Source organism: Nannobrachium achirus, assembly GCF_963921795.1.
Source record: "Nannobrachium achirus genome assembly, chromosome: 8".
In the NCBI taxonomy this organism is placed as follows: domain Eukaryota; kingdom Metazoa; phylum Chordata; class Actinopteri; order Myctophiformes; family Myctophidae; genus Nannobrachium; species Nannobrachium achirus.
The window spans coordinates 64,010,018-64,034,919 of record NC_137817.1 but is presented as its reverse complement, the minus strand read 5'-3'; the positions used below and the strand labels follow the sequence as shown (position 1 = coordinate 64,034,919).

Sequence of the window (24,902 nt, the reverse complement as noted above, 5' to 3'; positions counted from 1 at the left end):
ACACAGGTTTATGGCACGATGTTCCAGCGGTCTCTCTGGACGGATTGCAGGACAACGTCCCACAACACGGTTTGTTGTGTCCCGCAATGTTCAAATTGTCGCTGTTGGGCAAGAAGCCTTGAATGTCAGGAAATGGAAAATAGAACGCGTGTCCCATCTACGAGCTCACAACGTGTGACGATGCGATGTGTTGGGATCTTAAACACCAGCTATTTCTAATCGGGAGATAAGTGACCATCACGTCGCATGCACAAACTTTAGAAGGCAGTCGTAGCCAATCAGGAGGGAATATGGAAAATGGGACAGATCCATGCTGATGACATGACTTTGGAGATACTGTGTACCGCTTTGCGTGATTTTAGACCAAAATCTGTAGGAGCAGTGTCCAAAAATGTGTTTTGCAAGAATCGGCCTGATGGTGGCGCTAGAAGAGGGCCATGTGAGAAATCAGGGGTGGAGGTTGTGATTTGCCATCCAAGGAGTTTGTGTGCAAAGTTTGGCATGGATAGGGGCAACGGTGCCAGAGATAAGAGTAGGGGCAAAAGTGTGACGTGACGTGACAGTCTGACTTAAAGTCGGTGGAGATTTTCATAGTAACTTGCGACCTACCGGTCGCAACTATTCGTCACACGACGACATGCGTATAGGGCGTTGGTGGTTATCAACTGGCCGCATCACTGGTGCCCGGTCGATGCTTTGATGTGACTGGAAGCAGTCCCATGCATGTAACATCAGCTCTCCAAATGCCATCCTCGGTTGTGAGTTTGGCCAAACTTCTGAGAGCATTCGCCGCAATCAGTGAAACGATAATGACCAGGATAGGACTGTTAAAGTAGATTTATACTCGCTTGCTGCAAACGACTGATTTGTTTGTCGTACCACTACCACAGAGTATCCATCAGGCTTCCTGCAATAAGCAGAGGGACTCTCTTCACTAGACTGGCTGTGTGCCTTCCTAGACTCTTTCTTTTAATCATTAGTTCTTCTTGCTGTGCAGGTAAGCTAATTTGTGAACTCATGTTCAAATGAGTTTAAACACACATTTTAACACATTTATACATCCCGTCTCTCTCTCTCTCTCTCTCTCTCTCTCTCTCTCTCTCTCTCTCTGAGTCTCTCTCTCTCTCTCTCTCTCTCTCTCTCTCTCTCTCTCTCTCTCTCTCTCTCGTCATAACTGCCACTTTATTTTAAGAACCAAACTCGGCTCTGTCAGCCGTCATTGCACGTAACTACTCCAGCGACCCCTCTGTATCTCTCTGATGGCTTTTAGCTCATTCCTCAGCAGTGAGCCGCTATCTCCCTAGTGACGTCCCCAGTTCCTAGAAACCAACACCCCCCCCCCCCCCCCCCCCCCGTGATGGGAGCTATTATCACCTCCGTTAAAGGCGAAGGCAGTCTCAGTCTCCCCAACGAGAAAGAACATGGGAAGAAGAGGTGGGGAGGGCAGGAAAAAAAAGTGACGAGAGTTGGAGAGCGAGAACAAAGCTGCAGTAGCCTAAAATAATGCGTTCAAAAGACCAGTGAGTCCACGCTCCATATTTTGCACTCTCCTCGCCTCGGTCCAAGCTAAAAATACCGCCGGCAGAAATGTAAGCGGCATTTATTAGTTGATAGATGCCTCCCGGAGATATAATTGGCCACAAGGCTTGATATGTACACGGAACGACACGCAGCGAGCGTTTTCTACATCAGCGTGACCTTTGCAAATGGCTGAGATGGCAGCTTTGGACTCTCCATTGCGCCACACACATCCCCCACCACACACACACACACACACACACACACACCCCACACGATACATGGTTAACGATACGATACATGGACGATATTGGTTCATTCATGGCGATACGATACGATTCAATTCAATGATTTAAAATCGATATATAGTAACTATTTAACAAAGAAATGAAATCTGTGTAAAACGTGTAAAAAACCTATTATTATGGAAGTAAACGCTGTGATTATCTAGCAAATACATGGACATTATATTTCAACACATATGGACAAACCTACCTTGACATTTATGGATTGACCAAGAGTAGCTATATGGAATGGAAAGGTAATTAGACCCCTCTTTTTCATTTTCCCTCTTAAAATTGCCAGATACAAGGCAGAAATACTTAGTTTCCATACAATCAATTATTTGCTTTGCAAAACGATTCAATACCGATTACCGCATTTTAAAATGATACGATACGATACAAAGCCAAAACGGTACGATATTTAGATTTTGCAAACGATATAGTAGATCATTGCAAATTAAAATCGTTTTTTCGATTCAGTTACTATATCGTTACACACCTACCCCACACTAGGGCATTCACGAATAGTGATTTTTTAGTATTCGAATTATTCGACCTCAAAGTATTCGAATAGTCGAATATTCGACAGGACTGGCCAAACTCTCAAATATTAAGTAAGCAAGAGGCGAACATTGTGAAAATAGCAGATCTACATGCTCACAACGCCTCGCGTTGCGAGGCGTTGTGAGCATGTAGATCTGCTATTTTCACAATATTTATCTGTGGAACCGAGTCACATTAAATGTAATACCTACAATTCCAAGTGCTTGTCAGGGTGGGGGTCCCCAGTTCAAATATGTTTATTTTGGGGGTCACAGCCTAAAAAGGTTTGAGAAACCCTGGTATAGAGCATTAACCAACTCATCCACCAGGGGCATTGACAACTCATTCTTATGACTTCCTATCTAGCCAAGCTTCATAAAGTATATATTTTTTTTAAAAGAAAACAATGAAAAAAGAAAAATAAGGGAATATTCGACTTCGGTGAACCCCCCTCCACCTCTCAACACGTCAGGTCCCTGGTCCCTTCCCGTCCGGGGCCGCATGCATGCATGGTCCGGCCCATTCCTTCCTTCCTAGAATGAAGCTGGGCTTCGGTGTTGAGCCTGCGTTAATCCCTGGCAACGCGACCCAATTACACTTGGAACACAAGTCATTCACTAACCTTTGGTTACGCACAATGCCTGGACCCCCCCTCACACACACACACACACACACACACACACACACACACACACACACACACACACACACACACACACACACACACGCATGCTACAGTGACATGCTTATCCCGGGGCTTGGAGGTCGTAAACACCCCAAGGGGTTTGTTCGGGCGAACGGGAGGCTCTGGATGAAGGACGGTATTCTTCATCACCATCGCTGGTCATCCTCCTCCTCCTCCTCCTCTTCGGTCCACCACACACGACTCTGCTTAACAGGGACGTGCAGAGAATGTCAGAGAGGCAGGGGCTGAAATGTGAAAGTGTAGCAGACCTCCAAGCTCACAACGTGTCGCGCTGTGACGTAGTTGTGAGCTTGGAGGCCGGCTATTTTCAGGTGTGTGATTACCACACTGAACTAAGCATAATCAAGTCAATACTTTCTACACAGTGAGGGCAATTCTTTCAACATAAGATGCTTGCATTCAAGTTCAGGAGAGTTTGGACAATTAAGGCAATTCCCTTGAATGCTGCCTTCAGGTATGGCATGGAAAGAAGGGCATTTGCATTTCTTTCACCACAGTAAAAACTGCATTCATGGTCTGGAGAGGGCACTTTTTACGGGCGGGTAAAAGGGCAGGGGCTCAAGCCCCCTTTGATGTCTATGTGTGCACGTGCCTGCTCCCTGCTCAAGTTCAAGGCCTTGCCAGAGGCAGAGGGCCGACACAGTTCCGTGGAAGTGTGTCAAGGGCTTTACTGAGCCGCTGTAAGACGACCTAAGAACAAAGCCTTGAGGAGAAAGGGAACCGCGCGCTGACAAAACAACATGTGCAAATCGTGTACGTGACTCTGGTGAATTTGCTAGAGGACTGTGCTGCCATGTTTGTGTGAGGTATCCTAGTTTCTTCCAGGCATTCGTTGTTCTATTTTTTCACTCTACTTGCGTATGTGACTATTTAACTTTAACATAGAATTCATGCTTATATCTCTCATCTCACACTCACATATAAGTTGCTCTGGACAAGAGCGTCTGCTAAAAGCCAATTGTAATAGTTTTATTGTGAGCATCTGTGTTAGTGCAACGCCAACTACTATGTCACACAACAGTGTCTGCAAGTAAAATGGTAACTTGTGCATTTATATAGTGCCATTCACACATTCACATACACATTCATGCACTGATGGCGTTCCAGGGACCCCCCAGAAGCAATGTTTGAGTTACAAATGTTCGCTTAAAAAATACATATATTCAAAGACTTGCACATATTTTCACGACTTTTCAAAAATAGATATACAAGCTTGCTGTGAGCTTGTATATCTGCTATTTTTCAAAGGCTAAAGTATAACATAGTTAAGGCCCCTCCACCTTGGGCCCTAATAACTCAGTCTCACTTCCCCCCCCCCTTGTGACGCTCCTTTGTGACCAAACACATGCCAAGACAACAAATCTGTCAAAGTTTGGGGCGACCGGCCGGTGACCCGAGCTCCAATTGGTTAGGGCACAATGCCTGATCATCGGGTCTCCGCGAGACCATTAAACGGTCTGGCTTTTACTAAATAACACTCCCCTACTCTCTTTCTCAACATTTCTTCTTCTCTATTATTATACTACTATCTAATAAAGGCTTTAGAAATGGCACACCCAAAAAACTAAAGAAGACAAGTTGAATGACAGCACGTGATGTGGTTTTGCCTTAAGCATGGGAAGCTCCACCCTTTCACTCACTTGGAAAGGAAGTGAACCCTTTGTTTCTGTTGTGTATGTGTGGCCATACGTCGTCTCTGTAGTTTTGGAAACCTCGTATTTCCAAAAGTAGCAGATCTACCGTATAAGCTTAAAGCGCGTCGCTTAGTGTTTTGAGCTTGTGGATCTGCTACTTTTCATCCTTTTTTGTGACGCTCTTACAGTATATCAGTGGTTTTCAACCAGTGCTCTGGGGACCACCAGTGGTCCTTGAGGGGATTCCAGGTGGTCCCCAGCTAAATGATGGAGAGTTGGTAACCAAATGGACCCTTGAGAGTGTAAAATGAAACCAAATGGACTTGTATGATTGTCAAACACCTGACGTGTGGTGGAGTCCTGATCCCATAGCCTGGGGAGCGTAACTGTGACAACAGAGAGGATAATGATAGCCCTCCACATTGGCTACAGCACCAGCCAATGTGGCGGGAACATGCAAATGAGAGAGAAGGTGTGGACTGGGTGCTAGGGCCATATGTAGATCAGGTCTGGACCACCTGATGATGACACAAAAAGTTTAAATATGGACAGCAAGGATATACAGCAGGGGTGCCCACACTTTTTTTTTTTTTACCTGAAAGCTACTTTTAAAATGACCAGCTCAACATGATCTACCCACCCCAATAAAGATGTACCTGCCGCTATTTGGAATAGCGGCACTGGCCTTACATATAAGAAAAACGCACTTGAAATGGGAAATAGTGGGGAAAAAGGTCATCCCATTCTGTATGGAAGTGGTATGTTTTTGGGGTTATTTGTAATGCTACTGACTCTTGAAAACAAAGCATTGCATTGGGTGGTTTGGTTACTTTAGAAGCCATGAAGGGATGTCAATCAATCAGCCACCTTAATTCAAGTGACAGATGTGACAGAATTGTTCATAAATATTTGTCTTTACATTTTAATTATATATTTTTAGGGCATATGTCATGTGATCTACCTGCACAGCCTTTGTGATCTACAGGTACTGTAGATCACAATCTACCTTTTGGCCACCCCTGATATACAGTTTAGTACCATAATGCTACTACTGTACTGTATGCTTTGCTAGACCCTCCAGAAAAACGCAGGCAAAAATCCATGATTATGTGGACTAAAATAATTGATTATGTGGGCAAAATTCCTTGATTTTGCGATGAAATATGCAGTTTTTTGGGGGATTTTATTTGGTGAAATTTCAGAAAGTTGAGGCAAATGCGGAAAGTAGCGAAAAATGTGACTTGCGAAATATGCAGAAAGTTGAGAATTATGCGAAATATTCGAAAATATGTGATTTTATGCCGTGAAATATGCAGGTAGTTCTGAAATATCATATTATGGTGCATAATCTGCACCATTTGGTTGATTATGCGGGAAATTCTGCGATCGCATAATCAGATTTTTCTGGAGGTCTACCTTACCATGATATAAAAATCATATATAAAAGAAACGATGTGTTTTACTGTGCTGTTCCTCAGGGGAGCGGTCAGTCTGGGTCACCTGTTGGCAACAGTGTTGACGCTCAGACAACGGTCAGTTAAACAGACGTCACGAGTTCCTCCATTTAACCCCTCCATGATCACCCCACACTGGCATGTTTCAAACTCCCGTCTCCACCCATTTATCATCATTGATCTGGAGTGTTTTGTGTGTGCCTCACGTGTTAATTAACATCATCATAATAATTCCATTGACTTGTTGTTTTGTTAACCATTTAAAGTGGACTCCTATCCACGAGTTTCCAACGTCCGGCATTTCCGTGTGTCGCAGCCGAGTGTGATCTACAAGCTCACAGTGGTTGCAACTGCGACGCGACGTGAGCTTGTATGTCTGCTGTTAACCGGAAGTGTCCCACAGATAATTCTACAGTAAATTCTTGCGGAAACAGGTGGATATGCTAGTGTCCTTTTGGTTTCCGCTCTACATTAAATATCTTCACAGAAAATAGGAGATCTACAAGCTTACAGCGCTTCGCGTGCGAAGGTTTTCCCTCAGAATATGCATCCTGGGGTTTGTAAGTGGTCAACTAAGATGGTTTTGTGACAGTTAGTTAACCTACATTAGAGTATGACTTATAGATTCAGTTGCCCAGAGGCAGCACAGCAGTTTAAGGTTACAAGTTACAAAGAAGTAAGAAAAAGAAAAAAGAGTACTGTAGTGTACAGTCCAAAGAGCAAGCACAAAAAAGTGTCAAAAAGCTATTGCAAAAAAGAAGAATATATACATAAAGTGACCACGAAACATTCAACGCTCATAAGTGACACGTCTCACACACACACACACACACACACACACACACACACACACACACACACACACACACACACACACACACACACACACACACACACACAAAAAGCTATACTCAAAGCCCAACTTAACAAACAGTGCCAAACAAAAAAAAGTGCACATAACAGTCAATGCAACACAAGTATCACACCTCCATATCAACACAGCATTAGTACTCAGTTCAACTAACACAGCCCAATAGTGCAGGGCCAGAAAATAAGTGACCAAAGTCAGTGCAAATAAATCAAGAATATATATATATATATATATATTCTCCTTTTTTAAGCAATAAAGGGAGCCACAGCAAGACACCACAGCAACCCTCTCAGGGAAAAGTACGTTAGAGGTAAGAGTCAGTACAACTTTTGTTCCAGTAGTGCAAGGTAACAGTTGTCCTAGGTAATCCTATTAGGCCTTGGCAAGCGACCATCATGAGTCTCGTTGTATTGCTTGAGAGCGACCGGCACAAAGGACTTTCCAAGTCTCTCGCACCTCCGTCCATTTTATAGAAGACACAGTCTGAAATGCACTGTCTAGAGACGGTCTATGAAGGTACAGTACCTCTGAAGGCATGTAGACTGTAAATGCCTACAGAGATACCTCCATGGATAGTTGGCAGCTTCATCATGGTTTAATGTTTAATGACAACGTCACAGTGTCACAGCTATGCAGCCAACTGTCTCAGCAGCTGATACCAGGACATTAAATTCTGTATTAGGTTTACTGGGGAGGCACATTTGTGTCTTGCGTGCATGCCATGTTTTGATGTGAGTGTTTTTACATGTGGTGCGTGCAGTAACGTTTGATGTGAATGAATACATTTAGTGCCACCCGCGACCTCCTGACACACGCATCACACGTGTTTGTTTACAAAGCTGCTGTTGCCTAGAGACCAGGTGGCGCGGTGATAATTCCAGCCTTTCTCGGCTGTTCTTTTCACGCAGCTGAACTCTCAGTTGAATCTAACTATCACAGTGTACAGATATACAGTACATAGCAATATACCCAAAGAGATACATGATTACTGAGGATGTTGCTATTGTGTGAGGGATGCCCCCCCCCCCCCCCCCCCCCAGCACCCTAGCCTTAAAGGACAACTTTGTTTTTTCACAACAAGGGTTCATATTTCTGATTGTAATTTGAGAAAAGAAAAGATGAGTGTTAAAATGTTTTAATTTACTGCTTTCTATCGTTTTAGCGATTTGATTTCATGGGGGCATGCGTACAAGTGGCTAAATGTCTTTTTAGACACAATAAGCCCATTCCCAAGATGCACCACAATCTTTCATGGGCAGATGTGACTTATGGGGGCTAGTAGTGTTGCTGTAAATAGTAATAAAGGAATCGCCAGCTTATTGTGTCTAAAAATACATATTTAGCCACTTGTACGCATGAAATCAGAATCACTAAAACGATCGAAATAAATGAAAACATTTTAACACTCATCTTTTCTTTTCTCTAATTACAATCTAAAATATGAACCCTTGTTGTAAAAAATAAATAAAAAAATGTCCTATTCTCAACCCTATCTCTGAACGCGTATCAGTCATCACCAGTCAACGGTCCATTTATGTCTACTAGATTTTTAACTGCTGCTTTCTTTTTTTAATCGAAGCAACAACTGAACGTTCCCTGATTTGAAAGCCTGTCGTTTACATTAGATTGAAATCCCCACCATTGGTGATGGGCGGTAGTTAAGAGCTATCCACATCCCCACATTGAGACATGCATTATTGAGAACCCCTTATATGGAGATACAGTTGACAAAAGTCTTACTTTAACCACAACAGGTGCATAAGCACAAGCAGGGGAAGTCTTCCTTTAAGCACAGCACCTCTAGTCTAAACATAACCAGGGTCATCCTCCATGCATGTATTTATTAAAAGCCCCAGCACCAACTTTATTTGCAGTTGAATGCAGCCTTGCCCGCACGTACACACCAAATCCATCCATTCTAAAATAGGCAAACAATTGCCAAGAATAGCAGATCTACAAGCTCACAGCACATTGCGATGTGACATGTTGTGAGCTTGTAGAGTAGTGTAGACCCCTGGGGCAGTGGTGGAAAAAGTACTCACATTTTATTCTTAAGTAAACGTATCAATACTGCAATGTAGAAATATTCTGTTACAAGTAGAAGTCCGGAATTCAAAATGTACTTGAGTAAAACTATGAAAGTATTGGCATCAAAATGTACTTAAAGTACAAAAAGTAAAAGTACTAAAGGTTAGAAAATAGCAGATCTACAAGCTCACAACGCGTCGCGATGCGACGCGTTGTGAGCTTGTAGATCGGCTATTTTCAAATAGCCTAGTTAAAAAATAGGGCTTAAGTCGTTAATGTATGTTTCATAATATAATGATTGGAGTAAAAGTACAATATTTGGATCCGAGATGTAGTGGAGTAGAAGTAAAAGTATTGGAAACTGGAAATGCTCAAGTAAAGTACAACTACCTCAAAACTGTACTTAAGTAAATGTACTTAGTTACTTTACACCACTGCCCTGGGGGAACCCAGTTAACAAAGCATAGGGTTCCAGCCAATGACAGTCCATTATTCTCCACGGCCGCATGGCATAAATGATTGTAAAAAAAGACAAGTATTGTGGTATTGCGATCGATATCGTTGTCAATCACACTACTACAGGGTGAAATGTCATGATAGCATTATCTTCTCTAATAGCATGATCTTTTGTTCCAGGACACGATGATGAACCCCTTCAACATGATAGACAACGTGATGTTCAACAGGCAGAGCAGGATGGGGGACGTGAACAGAAACTTTGTAAGTATCTACAGCAGGGGTCTTCAATGTTTTCAGGCCAAGGACCCCTTAGTCGAGAGAGAGAGATGAAGCAGGGACCCCCACAACCCATAGATACCATATAGTTTAGTTTCATCGTCAGTGTATTTTGGGTTCATCTAAATTTGTGTTTCCAGATATTTAACCACTTGAACCGTCAGTACTTAACGTAGTAAACTTGACCTTTCACTCTGTACTTAAGCTGCGTTTTGGAAATCCGAAATCCAAAAGCCAGGGAGAGAGAGAGGAAAGAGAGAGAGAGAGCAAGGGACTCAGTGCAACAGCTGCGAAAATCAGAAAAAAATCAACCCTGGTCTGAAAATAAATACGAAACGGGCGGCAGTGTGCAAACGTGATTGACATAACGTGAGGTTGATTTTTTTTATTTACGCGCTCCGAAATTCACTCTGATATTCGGCCCGAAAAACACAGCAGTGTGCAAAGACTTTTAGGTCGGTGATTGTCTGAAAAAAAGGCTGCTTTATAATCAGGCTGCCACTCATTTTAATCGCGTTGGGTGTGCTGTCTTTGTATCTGTCTTTGTATCTGTCTTTGTGTGTGTGTGTGTGTGTGTGTGTGTGTGTGTGTGTGTGTGTGTGTGTGTGTGTGTGTGTGTGTGTGTGTGTGTGTGTGTGTGTGTGTGTGTGTGTGTGTGTGTGTGTGTGTGTGTGTGTGTGTGTGTGCGTGCGTGCGTGCGTGCGACTGTCCGTGCGTGCATGCGTGTGAGATTTATGTCCGCTGTGTCTGACAAGTATGTCAACTATACTGTATGTAACAATGCTCTGCCGTTTAGGCTCTTTGTAACTGGCTGTTCTTTCATATTGTCTGACTGCACTGTCATTGTTTATGACCTTTGTACGAGGCATCCTTGTACTTCTGTTCATGTGGTCATACATAAACGTTTCAAATGTGTGTGTGTGTGTGTGTGTGTGTGTGTGTGTGTGTGTGTGTGTGTGTGTGTGTGTGTGTGTGTGTGTGTGTGTGTGTGTGTGTGTGTGTGTGTGTGTGTGTGTGTGTGTGTGTGTGTGTGTGTGTGTGTGTGTGCGTGCGTGCGTGTGTGTGTGTGTCCTCCAGGAAAGCCCGTCTACAGACTCCAACTCTCATTCGTTCAGCTCGTCGTCGGTGATGACCTACTCCAAGGTGGGGAACGGGCCTCCCAAGGTGTTCCAGGCCTCCTCGCAGACGCGCCGCGCCCCTGGAGGGGTACGTACAGCCGTACAGCACTGTGTGGACACGTTGTTTGAGCTTGGAACCTCTTCACAATATTCAAACTAGAGGGATGGGACGATAAGCGATAATCGCATCGCAGAGATTTGATTTGTTGTGATATCGTCCTCCGTCATGCACTGGGATCAATTCACCTTTTATTTGCCATTTAAACCCTCTATTGGTAAAACGTACTTATAATACTGTATAAGTACTTGATATAGTCTTTTTTTTTCACTCTCTACCAAATCTCTTTGCCAAGAAATTGCTGATCTGCAAGCTAGAGCTTGTAAATCTGCTATTTTTTTGGCAAAGTTTCCGCCCCAGGATAATGGATGTTGGGGATATATGGATTATCGCGATAATATCGTAAATCGTGATTTCTTTGGTCACAATAAACGTGATATGAAATTCTCATATCGTCCCATCCCTAATTCAAACCATTTAAAAGTTGCGGAAAGAGGCTGAGCTTCGACAGGAACCGTGTGCCCATAAACAAACAAAACCAGAAAACGACTTGTTGTTAAGGTGATTTATTGACCCAAAATAATAAGGCCCAAAAATGTTGTACTGAAACTTAGATAAATAAAACTGAAGGCAAAAAACAGAAACAGAAAATATTGAGCCTAGCTGCATATAAACCAAAAAAGCTAATGAGGAGACACAACAGGAGCTGATCAAACAATTAGGAAATGAAACAAAAACAAAGCTTGGGAAAACAAAACAAGCTAAAATATCGTCGTTGTCGGGCAGAAACCTCGTATCTCCAAGTTTCAAATTTGTATGTTTTTTCGCAAAGCAAAGCCCTGCTTCATCAGGGAGGCCGTCGCACAAAAGTAGTGAAAACAGCAGATCTACAAGCACACAACGCCTCGCGGTGCGAGGCGTTGTGCGCTTGTAGATCGGCTGTTTTCACTAGTTTAGTTCATTTCTTTAAATGATATAAAAAACGAACGGTTTTGGACATACAAGGTTTTCACCCGACAACGACGATATATTAGTCTCTCACTGTGGATCCACTGTGGTTACCCATAAAAAAAGAGTGGCTGTTTGGGAACCGCTGCACTGTCATAACCAGACATACTATACTGTGTTACATCACAGCTGTGTGTGTGTGTGTGTGTGTGTGTGTGTGTGTGTGTGTGTGTGTGTGTGTGTGTGTGTGTGTGTGTGTGCGTGTGCGTGTGCGTGTGCGTGTGCGTGTGCGTGAGCGTGAGCGCGTGCGTTTGCATGTGCGTGAGTGTGACATTACAATTTACAGCACACTTCAAAGTTTGAGTACACTTCAAAGGAGTGTGCATGGGTTTGACTGGCCATCTGTCTCCTTGTCGGCCCCTTACTGATGCAGTGTTCATTCTGACAGCATTTAATTTTAGTCATAGTCTTTCAAATAAAATGTAGTTAAAAAAGTTTTAGTTTTCGTCTAGTTCTAGAACTTCTAGTCGACTAAATCCACAGTTGATTTTGTTGACAAAAATGTATTTTGGCACACGTTGTAATGTCAGATTTTACGCTTTGTTGCATGCTGAAAATAGCCGATCTACAAGTAGTTTGGCTATTTTCAGAGCGCAACACCCGAGTGCAACCTAACATAAAATGACTGGAATGTCTTAGTTCTACTGGATCTCTTCTCCACTAGTCCATTTTAGTCTAGGTTTTATTTGTTGACACAATTATCAATAGATTTAGTCTTAGTTTTAGTCTTCATAGCTTGGTTTTCATTTAGTTTCGCGTCAGTGAAAAGAAAACTTTTTTCGTCAACGAAATTAGCAATGTTCTGATGGCTCTTTCACAAGTGGTGGAAAAAGTACTCACATTTTTTACTTAAGTAAAAGTATCAATACTGCAATGCAGACTAAACACCAAAATACCTATGAAAGTGGAATCAGCGTTCCGCCAATGCATTTCAATGAGAGTGGAGCGGTTTTTGCAGAAATCCTCTACTGGCATGAAACCGCTCCATTCTCATTGAAATGCATTGGCGGAACGCGGATTCCACTCTCATAGGTATTTTGGTGTGAGGGCACCCATACTCTGTTACAAGTAAAAGTCCAGAATTCAAAAGTTACTTGAGTAAAAGTATTGGTATCAAAATGTACTTGAAGTACAAAAGTAGAAAGTACTCATTATGCAGAATGTCCCATTTCACACATTTTCAAATGTTTAAAATATATAAAAAACGTTAGAAAATAGCAGCTCACAAATTGAGCCGCATTGCAACGCATATTGTGAGCTTGTAGATCGGCTATTTTCAAATTCCCGAAATGTATATAGGGCTGAAGTGGGTGATGTATGCTTTGCAATAATAATGAAAATCTACAAAGTAACTACTAACTAAAGTTTTCATATGATTGTAGCGGAGGAAAAGCACTTTATTTTCCTCTGAGATGTAGTATCTAGAAGTGCTGAAAATGTGAAACACTCAAGTAAAAAAAAAAAAAAAAAAATACAAAGTTGTACACCCCCAAAATGAAAAAAAATTCTATTGATTGATCATGCCATGGAGACTTGAGTTCAATAACATTTTTTTGTATTTTTTGCATTCCTAAGACAAAAATATATATTATAGTTAATGTACCCCCATTGTTCGCCATCCGGAATCAATGGGGGTAAAGTCTCCATGGCATGAGTACTCAAAAGGAAAAAAGAAATCATTTTGAGGGTGACTTCCGACTGTAAAAGGACTTATTTGGGATGTTCCTTTTAAGCAGGGTGTTTAACTGTACTTGTAGCCTACTGTACTAATTTCTTTATTGTATTGACTATACTTGTACTGTTCTGTTTCGTCTAATAACATATTTTCAACGAATCAACTACTCCTTTACTTCCCACCACGTCTCGTCCAGATCAAGGAGACCCGGCAGGCTCTGAGGGACTCAGAGAGCGGTCTGGAGAAGATGGCCATCGGCCACCACATCCAGGACCGAGGCCACGTGGTGGAGAGGAAGCAGAACAACAAGACCGGAGAGAAGGAGCTCAACCAGGACTTCCAGAACCTGGACGAATGTATGTTAACTTCTGTAACTTGAACTTTGTGTTCATTACAATGTACAGCTAAGAGTTAAATGACCATTTCACCTCTGGGACAACCAGATCTTATGTTATTGTTGTTTGGGACACGATCAAAACAATCCTGAGTTATTCTTTGTGTTTAATCTGTGTTTTTAGATATTTTAGTATTTAAGCATGCAACAACTGTTCATATGATGCATTTTGCATCATATGACCAGTTGTTGCGAGCTGAAATACTTCCCAGAGGTGAAGTGGTCCTTTAAGGGCCATTCACACTAATGATCGTTCGAAGACAAGTCGATGGCAGTGTTCACGCCAACTATAAAAAAATATATAAAAATATAGTTATAGTTATCTTTATAGTTATAGTGGCCGGTGGGAATGGTGCTTTAGTCAAGAACTTCCTCCCCATAGCCTATACACTTTTTTCCCCGTTTTGTCTGTGTAATCTAATACACTGTTTCCCAAACTATGGTTCGGGACATTTCTGTTGGTCGTGAGAAAATATCTGTCTTTTTTTTTGGGGGGGGGGGGGGGGGGGGGGGGGTTCCTTAAATATTTTAAGAAAATAAAAAATATTTAAAAACTAAAGTCAAAGAAAAGATTGAGAACCACTGAGATGGACAATGGATTGTGAGGTTTCCAAACCTCAGTCAGTACTTATGTAACAGGCTATGCTCCCCCAGAGTTATTGTCCTTGAGCAAGACGCCGAACACTTAATTGTATTGTATGCATGTGTGTGTGAATGGCTGAATGTAATGCACAATCTATGTAAAGCGCTTTGGATGAAAAGCGCTATATAAATACACCATTTACCAGGAACAAAACAGAGAGGACTCTGTTTTTCCTGTTTCTTTGACGATGGCTGGCCAGATTGCCATTTCTATAATCCCTACGCTGTGTAAAACAAGGACTGGTTTCCCAGGCTTATGTTGCTTTTAAGTTGACACCCTGACCCGTGACCTCCCCCCTCCTCTCCCCCCCCCCCCCCCTCCAGCTGAAGCCCAGTCCTTTGACGACGAGTGGCAGCGTGAAGTGTCCAAGTTCCAGTCGTCCGTCCCGCTGCCCCGCCTGCAGGCGCCCCCCCAACCCCGCGCGGTCCACCGGGCGGCCCTCACCGGCCCCCCCCAGCAGGCCCACAGGTCAGTGCTGTATGTGGCCCTGGCCGGCCCTCAGCAGCTAGGCCCCCTACAGGTCAGTGGCAGGAACATAACTCCATCCCAACGCTGTGTGGCGAAGACAGGCCTTCAGTGCAGGGACGTCACAAGGGGTAGGAAAGTGGGACTGAGTTACTAGGGCCCAAGGTGGGGGAGGGGCCTTAATTATTTATTTTATTTTAGCTATTGAAAAATAGCAGATATACAAGCTGCAGATATACAAGCTGCGAGCTTGTAGATCTGCTATTTTTGAAAACTCGTGAAAATGTGTGCAAATCTTTGAATATATGTATTTTTAAGCAAACTTTTGTAACTCAAACTTTGCTTCTGGGGGGTCCCTGGCGCTAAATATTTTGAGATGGGGGTCCGCGGCCAAATACATAGCATTTTGGGCGTCCTTGACATGAAAACGTTTGAGCACCACTGACATAGAAACATAGGTTTTTCAAAAGAACCTTAGAAGGTTTTGAAATAATATTCAAAGATTTGCACAAATTTCCGCGATTTAAAAAAAATAGCAGATCTACAAGCTTGCAGCGCGGCACTCGGTGCCGCGCTGTGAGCTTGTATATCTGCTATTTTTCAATAGTTAAAGCACAAAATAATGCATTCCCAGTCTTGATGGGTTAAGCCCCCTCCCACTATGAAGGCACATAACTCCATCCCAACGCAGTGTGGTGAAGACAGGTCTTAATCAGCAGAGTGCTTTAAGATCAAATGACAAACATGAAAGGAACACTCACAAGGCTAAGGTTCACGTTCAGGTTCAGGTTACAAGACATCCATCTAGACAAACATTTTACACTGACACACAGTTTACAGTGTACAGTTCAGGCATTTAGCAGACGCTCTTAATCCAGAGCGATTTACAATAAGCAAGGTCAACCTCAATACATCAATTGCATAGAAATATCAATCTAGAAAAAATACACACACACACACACACACACACACACACACACACACACACACACACACACACACACACACACACACACACACACACACACACACAAACACACCGGTGCTAGGCAGTAACGCGTTACTTGTGATTCATTGTTGTGATATCATTACGTTACCCAGTCACTTATTACAATTTCCAAAACAGTAATATTACTACATATTACTGATTCAAGTATAACGTAGTTGGTGTAGAGGGGAAAAAGAGCACACCAAGTACATAGTGAAAGGTCAAGTTTATTAAGTATTGACGGTTCAAGTAGTTAAATATCTGGAAACACAAATTGATATGAATCCAAAATACACTGACGATTGTGCTGTCAAACCATGAAACTATGTGGAATCTATGAACAGGTTGTGGGGGTCCCTGCTTCATCTCTCTCTCAACTAAGGGGTCCTTGGCCTGAAAACGTTGAAGACCCCCGGTGTAGAGGATATACAGTATTAATAGAAAGTAGACGTGTTCAGACAGAGTTCCATTCACCCTCACCCTTTGTGTCAAGAATCCAGGCCACAACGTTGTTACCCAACCACTTTCATCCTGCATGGCATCCCTATGTTTGGCACGTCATTATAGCGTCGTTGTCGGGTGGAAACCTTGTATGTCCAAAACCGTTCGTTTTGCATTTTTCATTTTAAAAATGATTTAAACTAGTGAAAACAGCCGATCTACAAGCACACAACGCCTCGCGGTGCGAGGCGTTGTGTGCTTGTAGATCTGCTGTTTTCACTACTTTTGTGCGACGGCCTTACGATGAAGCAGGGCTTTACTTTGCGAAAGAACATACAAATTTGAAACTTGGAGATACGAGGTTTCCACCCGACAACGACGATAGGTTACATTAAAATGATACTTTCACACATTTTCAAAGGAAAAGTGAAATAGTGATATATATAGCTGCTGATCTACAAGTTCACGTAGATTGGCTATTCTTGCTATTTTGTTCCCTATTTTTGCTATTCGTGCAATAGGGGCTGAATTGTGTTAAACGCGGAGGGAAAAACCGAACAAATACAAGTATAGATTGATATGAGTTTCTTCTTGATGTTTAATGCCTCCTTTATTAATGTATTTATTCATTCATTCATTTCAGAGAACGAACAAAACCAAAGGCTGAGGGACAGAAACAAGCGCACTCCAGTGACCTCCATGTGAACGGATCAGGAGTGACAAAGCAGTAAAAATAAACCTGCTGTGTCTCAGTCTGGGCTAATAAAACTGTGTTGACAACATCCATCCTACACACACACACACACACACACACACACACACACACACACACACACACACACACACACACACGCACACACACACACACACACACGCACACGCAAAAGCTACCACTTTGTTAACATCAATCCATATCCAATATCCTTCACAATACAACACCACCTTTAACAATCCAGAACGTATTTGAATGAAAAGAGATGATATGCAGTGGTCGGCGGTGGTTTTCCATTGAAACGTTTAGACCGTGCTGTCGGGTATACTGTATAGGACAGTGGTTCTCAACCTGTGGGTCGGGACCCCCAGAGGGGTCCCCAGATTATTTTGGGGTGGTCCCCCAGATAGTTTTCTCACTCGACAGTAAACAAACCACCATAAAACTTAAGTGTATAGAGCGTATATGCACATTTCTAAAGTGACAATTTAAGGACTTTTTAATACTTGACAATCGACAATGACAAATTAAACATTGGTCAAATTGACAAATATTAGAGGCAGAAATGGTGAAAATAGCAGATCTACATGCTCACGACGCCTCGCGTTTGCGAGGCGTTGTGAGCATGTAGATCTGCTATTTTCACAATAGAACCGTGTTATACAAAATGTAATGCCTCAACTCTTAGTGCTTGTCAGGGTGGGGGGGTCCCCAGTTAAAATATGATTACTTTGGGGGTCGCAGCCTGAAAAGGTTGAGAACCACTGCAGTAGGACACCTACTAGTTGACAAGTAGCGCTGTCTGAAGCTCATTAACCAGGGTAGATCCCTGGTTACGTGTGGATTCCGTCTTGGCGGAGTCGGTAGGTACAGTGGAAGTTTGGCCTCCCACCCCGAGAGAAGCAGGTTTGAGAAACAGGGACGTGCTGGCCATTGGGAAAAGCGGGACAACTCCCGAACGGCCGGTTCATTCCTGGCCGGTCCAGGCCGGACATTAGGAAAAAAATTAAATAAAATGTCGGCCTTTGTTCCATTTTGGGGGCTGGGCGGTCAACAAAGTAAATCGTCACTGTCGGGCAGAAAACCTCATATCTCCAAGTTTCAAATTTGTACATTTTTTCACAAAGCAAATAGTAGGGCAGGAGAGAGGGGTCTACCAGCACCCCAATGACACTTTTTCGAAACCTGTTTTTTTTGGACCGTTATGATGTCTAGTTATGATTTCTGCTTGTTGCCGTCGCCAACTAATGTCCCATGGGGTTCATTTTTAACCTTTTCTCACAACTATTCCCAATCTGAACCATACAATGGTCATAACAGAAAATGCCATAACGCTTGATGTAAACAACCTACAGGGACAAATGAACACACTTTTCTATATGATTTTGACCCAGGGAATTCATTAAAGTGGTTATTTTTTACATTTAAGCACATCTTGACCCTATTTCAGGACAGAAACGGCGAAGAATAACCCAAAAATGTTCAAAACACGTCTATACTTTTCTTTGTACAGATGAATTAAGGTGTATTCTTTTGATACCACAGGTTTTTTAGGACCCTTATGATGTCTAGTTATGATTTCTGCTTGTTGCCGTGGTCAACTAATGTCCCATGGGGTTCATTTTTAACCTTTTCTCACATATCCCCAATTAGTGTGGGGATTTAGGGGAGCAAATGCTAATTTCGTGCAATTTTGACTTAAAGCGTGAAATTTTGCACAGATGTAGCCCAGGGCTTGCTCTAATGATTTAGCTAGGGCGCCCGAGTCTGCGACCTTCGGGGTCTCCACAGCGGTCAAATCAAGTTGGGCTTCCATTGACTTTCTATACAGGAGGAAAATACCCAGAAAAAGATTTTTTTTCTGGGTATTTAAGGAGGATCTGAGGGGTCTAACTAGAGGTTTGTCATGATGCTGAATCCATTGCAGGCATTTGTTTTGCACAAAAAACATTCAGTGGGCTAGAAATGGCCTTAGAAAACAATACACGTATGGGTGAGTATTCATGTTAGTCGGAGGCCTTAGGGGTTTTTTTTCTCGTGCTAATCAGTCTAAAAGTTCAAGATTTTGCACAGATGTAGCTCAGGGCATGCTCTAATGATTTAACTAGGGCGCCCGAGTCTGCGACATTCGGAGTTGCCACAGCGGCCAAATCAAGTTGGGCTCCCATCGACTTTAGTGATGAAAAGTGATGAGTCATCACTTTTCAGAGTTATGTGGGTGCTGTGGCGACCCCGAAGGTCGTAGACTCGGGCGCCCTAGCTAAATCATTAGAACATGCCCTGAGCTACATCTGTGCAAAATTTTGAACTTTTAGACTGATTAGCACAGAAAAAAAAAACCCTAAGGCCTCCGACTAACATGAATACTCACCCATACGTGTATTGTTTTCTGAGGCCATTTCTAGCCCACAGAATGTTTTTTGTGCAAAACAAATGCCTGCAATGGATTCAGCATCATGACAAACCCCTAGTTAGACCCCTCAGATCCTCCTTAAATACCCAGAAAAAAAATCTTTTTCTGGGTATTTTCCTCCTGTATAGAAAGTCAATGGAAGCCCAACTTGATTTGACCGCTGTGGCGACCCCGAAGGTCGCAGACTCGGGCGCCCTAGCTAAATCATTAGAGCAAGCCCTGGGCTACATCTGTGCAAAATTTCACGCTTTAAGTCAAAATTGCACGAAATTAGCATTTGCTCCCCTAAATCCCCACACTAATTGGGGATATGTGAGAAAAGGTTAAAAATGAACCCCATGGGACATTAGTTGACCACGGCAACAAGCAGAAATCATAACTAGACATCATAAGGGTCCTAAAAAACCTGTGGTATCAAAAGAATACACCTTAATTCATCTGTACAAAGAGAAGTATAGACGTGTTTTGAACATTTTTGGGTTATTCTTCGCCGTTTCTGTCCTGAAATAGGGTCAAGATGTGCTTAAATGTAAAAAATAACCACTTTAATGAATTCCCTGGGTCAAAATCATATAGAAAAGTGTGTTCATTTGTCCCTGTAGGTTGTTTACATCAAGCGTTATGGCATTTTCTGTTATGACCATTGTATGGTTCAGATTGGGAATAGTTGTGAGAAAAGGTTAAAAATGAACCCCATGGGACATTAGTTGGCGACGGCAACAAGCAGAAATCATAACTAGACATCATAACGGTCCAAAAAAAACAGGTTTCAAAAAAGTGTCATTGGGGTGCTGGTAGACCCCTCTCTCCTGCCCTACTAAAAGCCCTGCTTCATCATACAAGGCCGTCGCACAAAAGTAGTGAAAACAGCAGATCTACAAGCACGCGGTGCGAGGCGTTGTGTGCTTGTAGATCGTCTGTTTTCACAACAACGGAATATAACTCATGTAATTGGCCCACTGGCTTGTCACTTGTCATGATCTGAAATGGCAAATCCTTGAGCGCAATGAGGGCCACTCCAACTCTTTTTCCTGGGCTGAATCAGGGGCCCAGCACGTCCCTGACAAGAAACGTAGGGATTGCAGCTTTAAATTCTGATTTAAAGCCTGTTGGCAGCGCAGTATTGCTGGCTGACAAGAACAGATCTACAAGATCTACTAAAAACAAGTGTATAAATTAGGCATTACATACACCGCAGCTATAGACAGCTAGAGGGCGCAGTAGTACTAATGTGGACTTATGGCATTGAAACCCATATCCATACCTTTAAAGAGATTAAAACAAAACATAAGCTAGTGTGAATATAGACGTAATTTGAAAATGATTACATGGCTGAAAGTCATTATAAATAATATATATAATAGTAATATAATATAGTCATAATATATATGATATATGATATAATACAAGGGTCTTCAACAGGGGGTCCGGGACCCCAAGGGGGTCCTCAGAGTTACTACAGGGGGGGGCACCAGATCCTTGTGTGATAGAAACTTTTTTTCTCCTTTTTTCTGTTAACCACTTGAACCCTACCTATAGTGTCTATATTCTGAAAACTTTAGCCAAAAATAGCAGATCTAGAAGCTCACAACGCCTCGCAGTGCGAGGCGTTGTGAGCTTGTAGATCGGCTATTTCGGCAAAGAGGTTTGGTGTAGAGGGGAAAAAAGAGCACACTAAGTACAGAAGTGAAAGGTCAAGTGTATTATGTATTGACGGTTCAAGTGGTTAAATATCTGAAAACACAAATTGACATGAATCCAAAATACACTGACGATTGTGCTGTCAAACGATGAAACTATATGGAATCTATGAAAAGGTTTTGCTTCTGCTTCATCTCTCTCTCAACTAAGGGGTCCTTGGCCTGAAAACGTTGAAGACCCCTGATATAATATATAAATCAAATGTGTATCACCATGTCATACAAATGTATATGCTTTCATAAGGTATGCTTTTCACCTACTTTGTAGACTGAATCAACAAGAAACAAATGTATTCATCTAAAACTGACTCATCCGCCAGAGTGCTCTTAGGCAGTTATCTAAATGGTCTGTTTGTAATTATACTGTGTAGTGCCTTTTGTTTTAGATTTTGTACTTTATCTGCTGTAATCATTGTAAATGAGAAAAAAAAGATAATAATGGTACCCTTTTTATATTGTTATGTTATGTTGCTTTCTCTTGTTTTTCACCTGATGAAATCAATGCTACACTGCACCAATTCTGGAGACGAAGGAAGCTTGTGTATCTCGTCTTCTTATTCATGTAGATTTTCAACTTTTAAGATGACATCTTCCATGCTATCATGGAAGATCATCGGAAAATAAAAATAAACCTTTTGTTTCGCCATGTGTTCCTCTTCTGTTGCTCCTGTTTAATTAACCACTTAAGTTGTATAAATAAAGTTGACTTTACTAAACCCCAACAGGGGTTGACACTAAGGTCTCAGAGGCACTTGCCCATCGGTTTTTACAATAACTTCAGCATCAGGTACAAGATTCTGAGCAGTTGTAACTTTCATAATTTCATTTAGTTGTGTCATCTGTGAGCCCAGTTTGGATGTATGAATGTTCATTACAGAAAAAGTCTGCTCACAGAGATAAATTGGGCCAAACATGCAGAGGATCATTGAAAGTTTTCAAAACTATATTATATATATTGCGTTCCCAGTCCCAGATTTTGATATGATTCCTCCAGAGTACTATTCTGTCTTTAGCTGAGCAATTCTGAAACTCACTATTTTGTCAGCTGTGATATTTTGTCCATTTCCCTGTGCATATTATTTCCATTAGCGACAGCAAAGTGGGCAAATGATTCAGGAGATTTTTCTTTTACAGTTTCTCCTTATTAGAAAAACAGGCCATACAAGAGGTACCTTTGGGCCAGAGAAAATGCCATTTCTACTCATGTTGCTCTAATCAGTGCAAATTTGTACTTCACCATGTGCAGCAGAAGTGAAAATGAAAGTAGACTTGCATTACTTACTGATGATGTGACTATTAATAGGTCAGGCACAGGTTCACATTTCACTGGGATTAACACACCATCATATGCATCAGTAAAAGTGAAACTATACTTTTAGAACTAACTCATTATGTGACTAGGTCAGATACGAGGTGCACCATTCCTCTGGATTACCACAATCAGGTATAATTCAGTAACCCTTATTTTGTGAGTCAAACTCCTGCTAAGACTTCACTTCAAATACAACTGCAGGTACGTACAGTTATGTCCCACTGTTGTTACTTATATATTTTAGGGCAATCTTGCTGAAATCTTAGTCACTTTTTTCTCTACAGTAAGTGAGATACAAAATTCTCGCACAGTTCTTGTCATATATTCTTTCTCAATAAGTAAATAAAATATTAATACGGTCTAGACAGGTTTTAAAATGTCAACACAGTACAGCATGCTGGTCTCTTTTAACAAAAAAGTATTTTTTACCTCTTATTATTTTAGAATTATACAAGGGATTAATTTAAATGCTGCTAAAACAAATTACAAACATAATAATGTAAAGTTACATATTTAGAATACATAATGAAAACACACTTTGCACCCAGACATTTTTGGACGGTGAAATTGAAATACATTTTGCGTTAAAGGTGAAGGTAAACATTGATATAGTATGTTCAGCAACAGGGGTCTGGTCTCCCTGTATATCCAGCTCTTTAGCAAAGAAAAAACATGTTTTCAGATAGGTTGCAAATGTAATCCAATTAAGGAACGTGTACTCATTTATCATCTTACATTTAGTGTACTGCAGTTCCAACTTTGTTTGTACTTGGTTCACCACTTCCAATTTCACTTGTTTTTGTATCCTGTATGAACATAATGACATACACGATTTACCATTCTTTCCCTCTGTTCGCCTGACCATACGTTCATGGCTTTTATTACTTTCATCTCATTCCAGGCTTGATAAACAGCACGAGAAAGACTTTCTAATCTGCCAGTGCTAATCTGTCAGTTTATTCAACAGCATTGTTCTGTGTTCTTATTGTAATAGGATGGCATTCCCGAGATCCATTCATCTACTGGAACAACTGCTCGGATCTCAGGCCCCCACAGACCGGCATGTTTACACCGTGTACCATGGCACCACACATAGGTTAAAGGAGAATTCCAGAGTAACCGTTTTCTTACCTTAATCTGATGTCATTATATCCCAGAATGGGTGGTACAGGTGAGAACTTTCATAACTACTTCCTGAGATCGCCACAGCTCCAAGCGTGACAGGTGGGGTTATGCTGTAAATCGCAAATTGTTATAGCTCAAAATTTCCTTTTAGTAGATATCTGTCTTTCATAATGACTACTCTCAACAGTGTTTGTACTTCCGTAAATCTTGCAAACCGAGATTTTAGCTGAGATTTTATTAAGGGAAGCTCTTAATAGTCTCAAGGGCTGTGTGACAGATTCAAAACGTCACCAACATCTGTAGGCTACACAGACAAATGTGTCCGTGGCAATTGTTTTGATTTTGAGAAATAATTAACAATATATAAATGTATTTCATCCCTTTCACTTTCCTTTCACAACCCATTCCAGGCGTGCTATATGACGGCGAGAAAGACAAAGATACTTGTTAATCTGCCAGCACTAAGGCCTGAGTTTATTCAACAACATTGTCCTGTTTTCTTAGGCCTGTGGCATTCCAGCTTGTGACAAACATGGCAGATTTCCAGCCGATACCCGATGGTGGTTACACCATGTACCATGGCACCACGGTCGCCGCCGCACGCAGGATCGTCGTCCATGGCTTTCGCCAGTCGACCAAGGGCATGCTGGGACCTGGAGTCTATGTCAGCCGTGATTCGGAGAAGGCTGAACGATACCCACTGCAGGCTGATGGCAGTCCTTCTGATGGCACTGATCAGGTGGTTCTTAAGCTGCGCGTGCACGTGGGCCGCGTCAAACGCATCGACCGAGACAACCACCCCTTGCAGTACACCTGGAACTCGCATGGGTACAACACGGCCTGGGTACAACACGGTCTGGGTGCCCCCCGACTGTGGCCTGAAGTGTGTACCGAGTGGCTTGGAGGAGAACTGTGTGTTTAACCCCAGGCGAGTGGAGGTCACAGGAATTGCTCAGGCACCCAACAAGGCCATTAAGAAAGAGCTCAAAACGCTGCTGGCAAATAATCCCAAAAGACCATGGAAAGGACAGAGGAGGTGATGGTGTATTTCACTCTCTGCACGTGCATGCGCACACA

The 24,902-nt window shown here is 42.2% G+C and overlaps 1 protein-coding gene across 1 annotated transcript in view; it reads left to right on the top strand.

Moving 5' to 3' along the window:
• The window catches only part of mlf1 (myeloid leukemia factor 1), a gene marked incomplete at both ends in the record, with an annotated part of 40,644 nt that overhangs the window by 11,551 nt on the left and 4,191 nt on the right, over positions 1–24,902 (top strand). Inside the window, 5 exons of the mRNA XM_080732058.1 lie at positions 9,675–9,758; positions 10,851–10,979; positions 13,829–13,988; positions 14,993–15,189; positions 24,346–24,669. Of these exons, the coding sequence (XP_080588184.1) occupies positions 9,675–9,758; positions 10,851–10,979; positions 13,829–13,988; positions 14,993–15,189; positions 24,346–24,669 (894 nt within the window). The remainder of the gene's footprint in view (positions 1–9,674; positions 9,759–10,850; positions 10,980–13,828; positions 13,989–14,992; positions 15,190–24,345; positions 24,670–24,902) is intronic.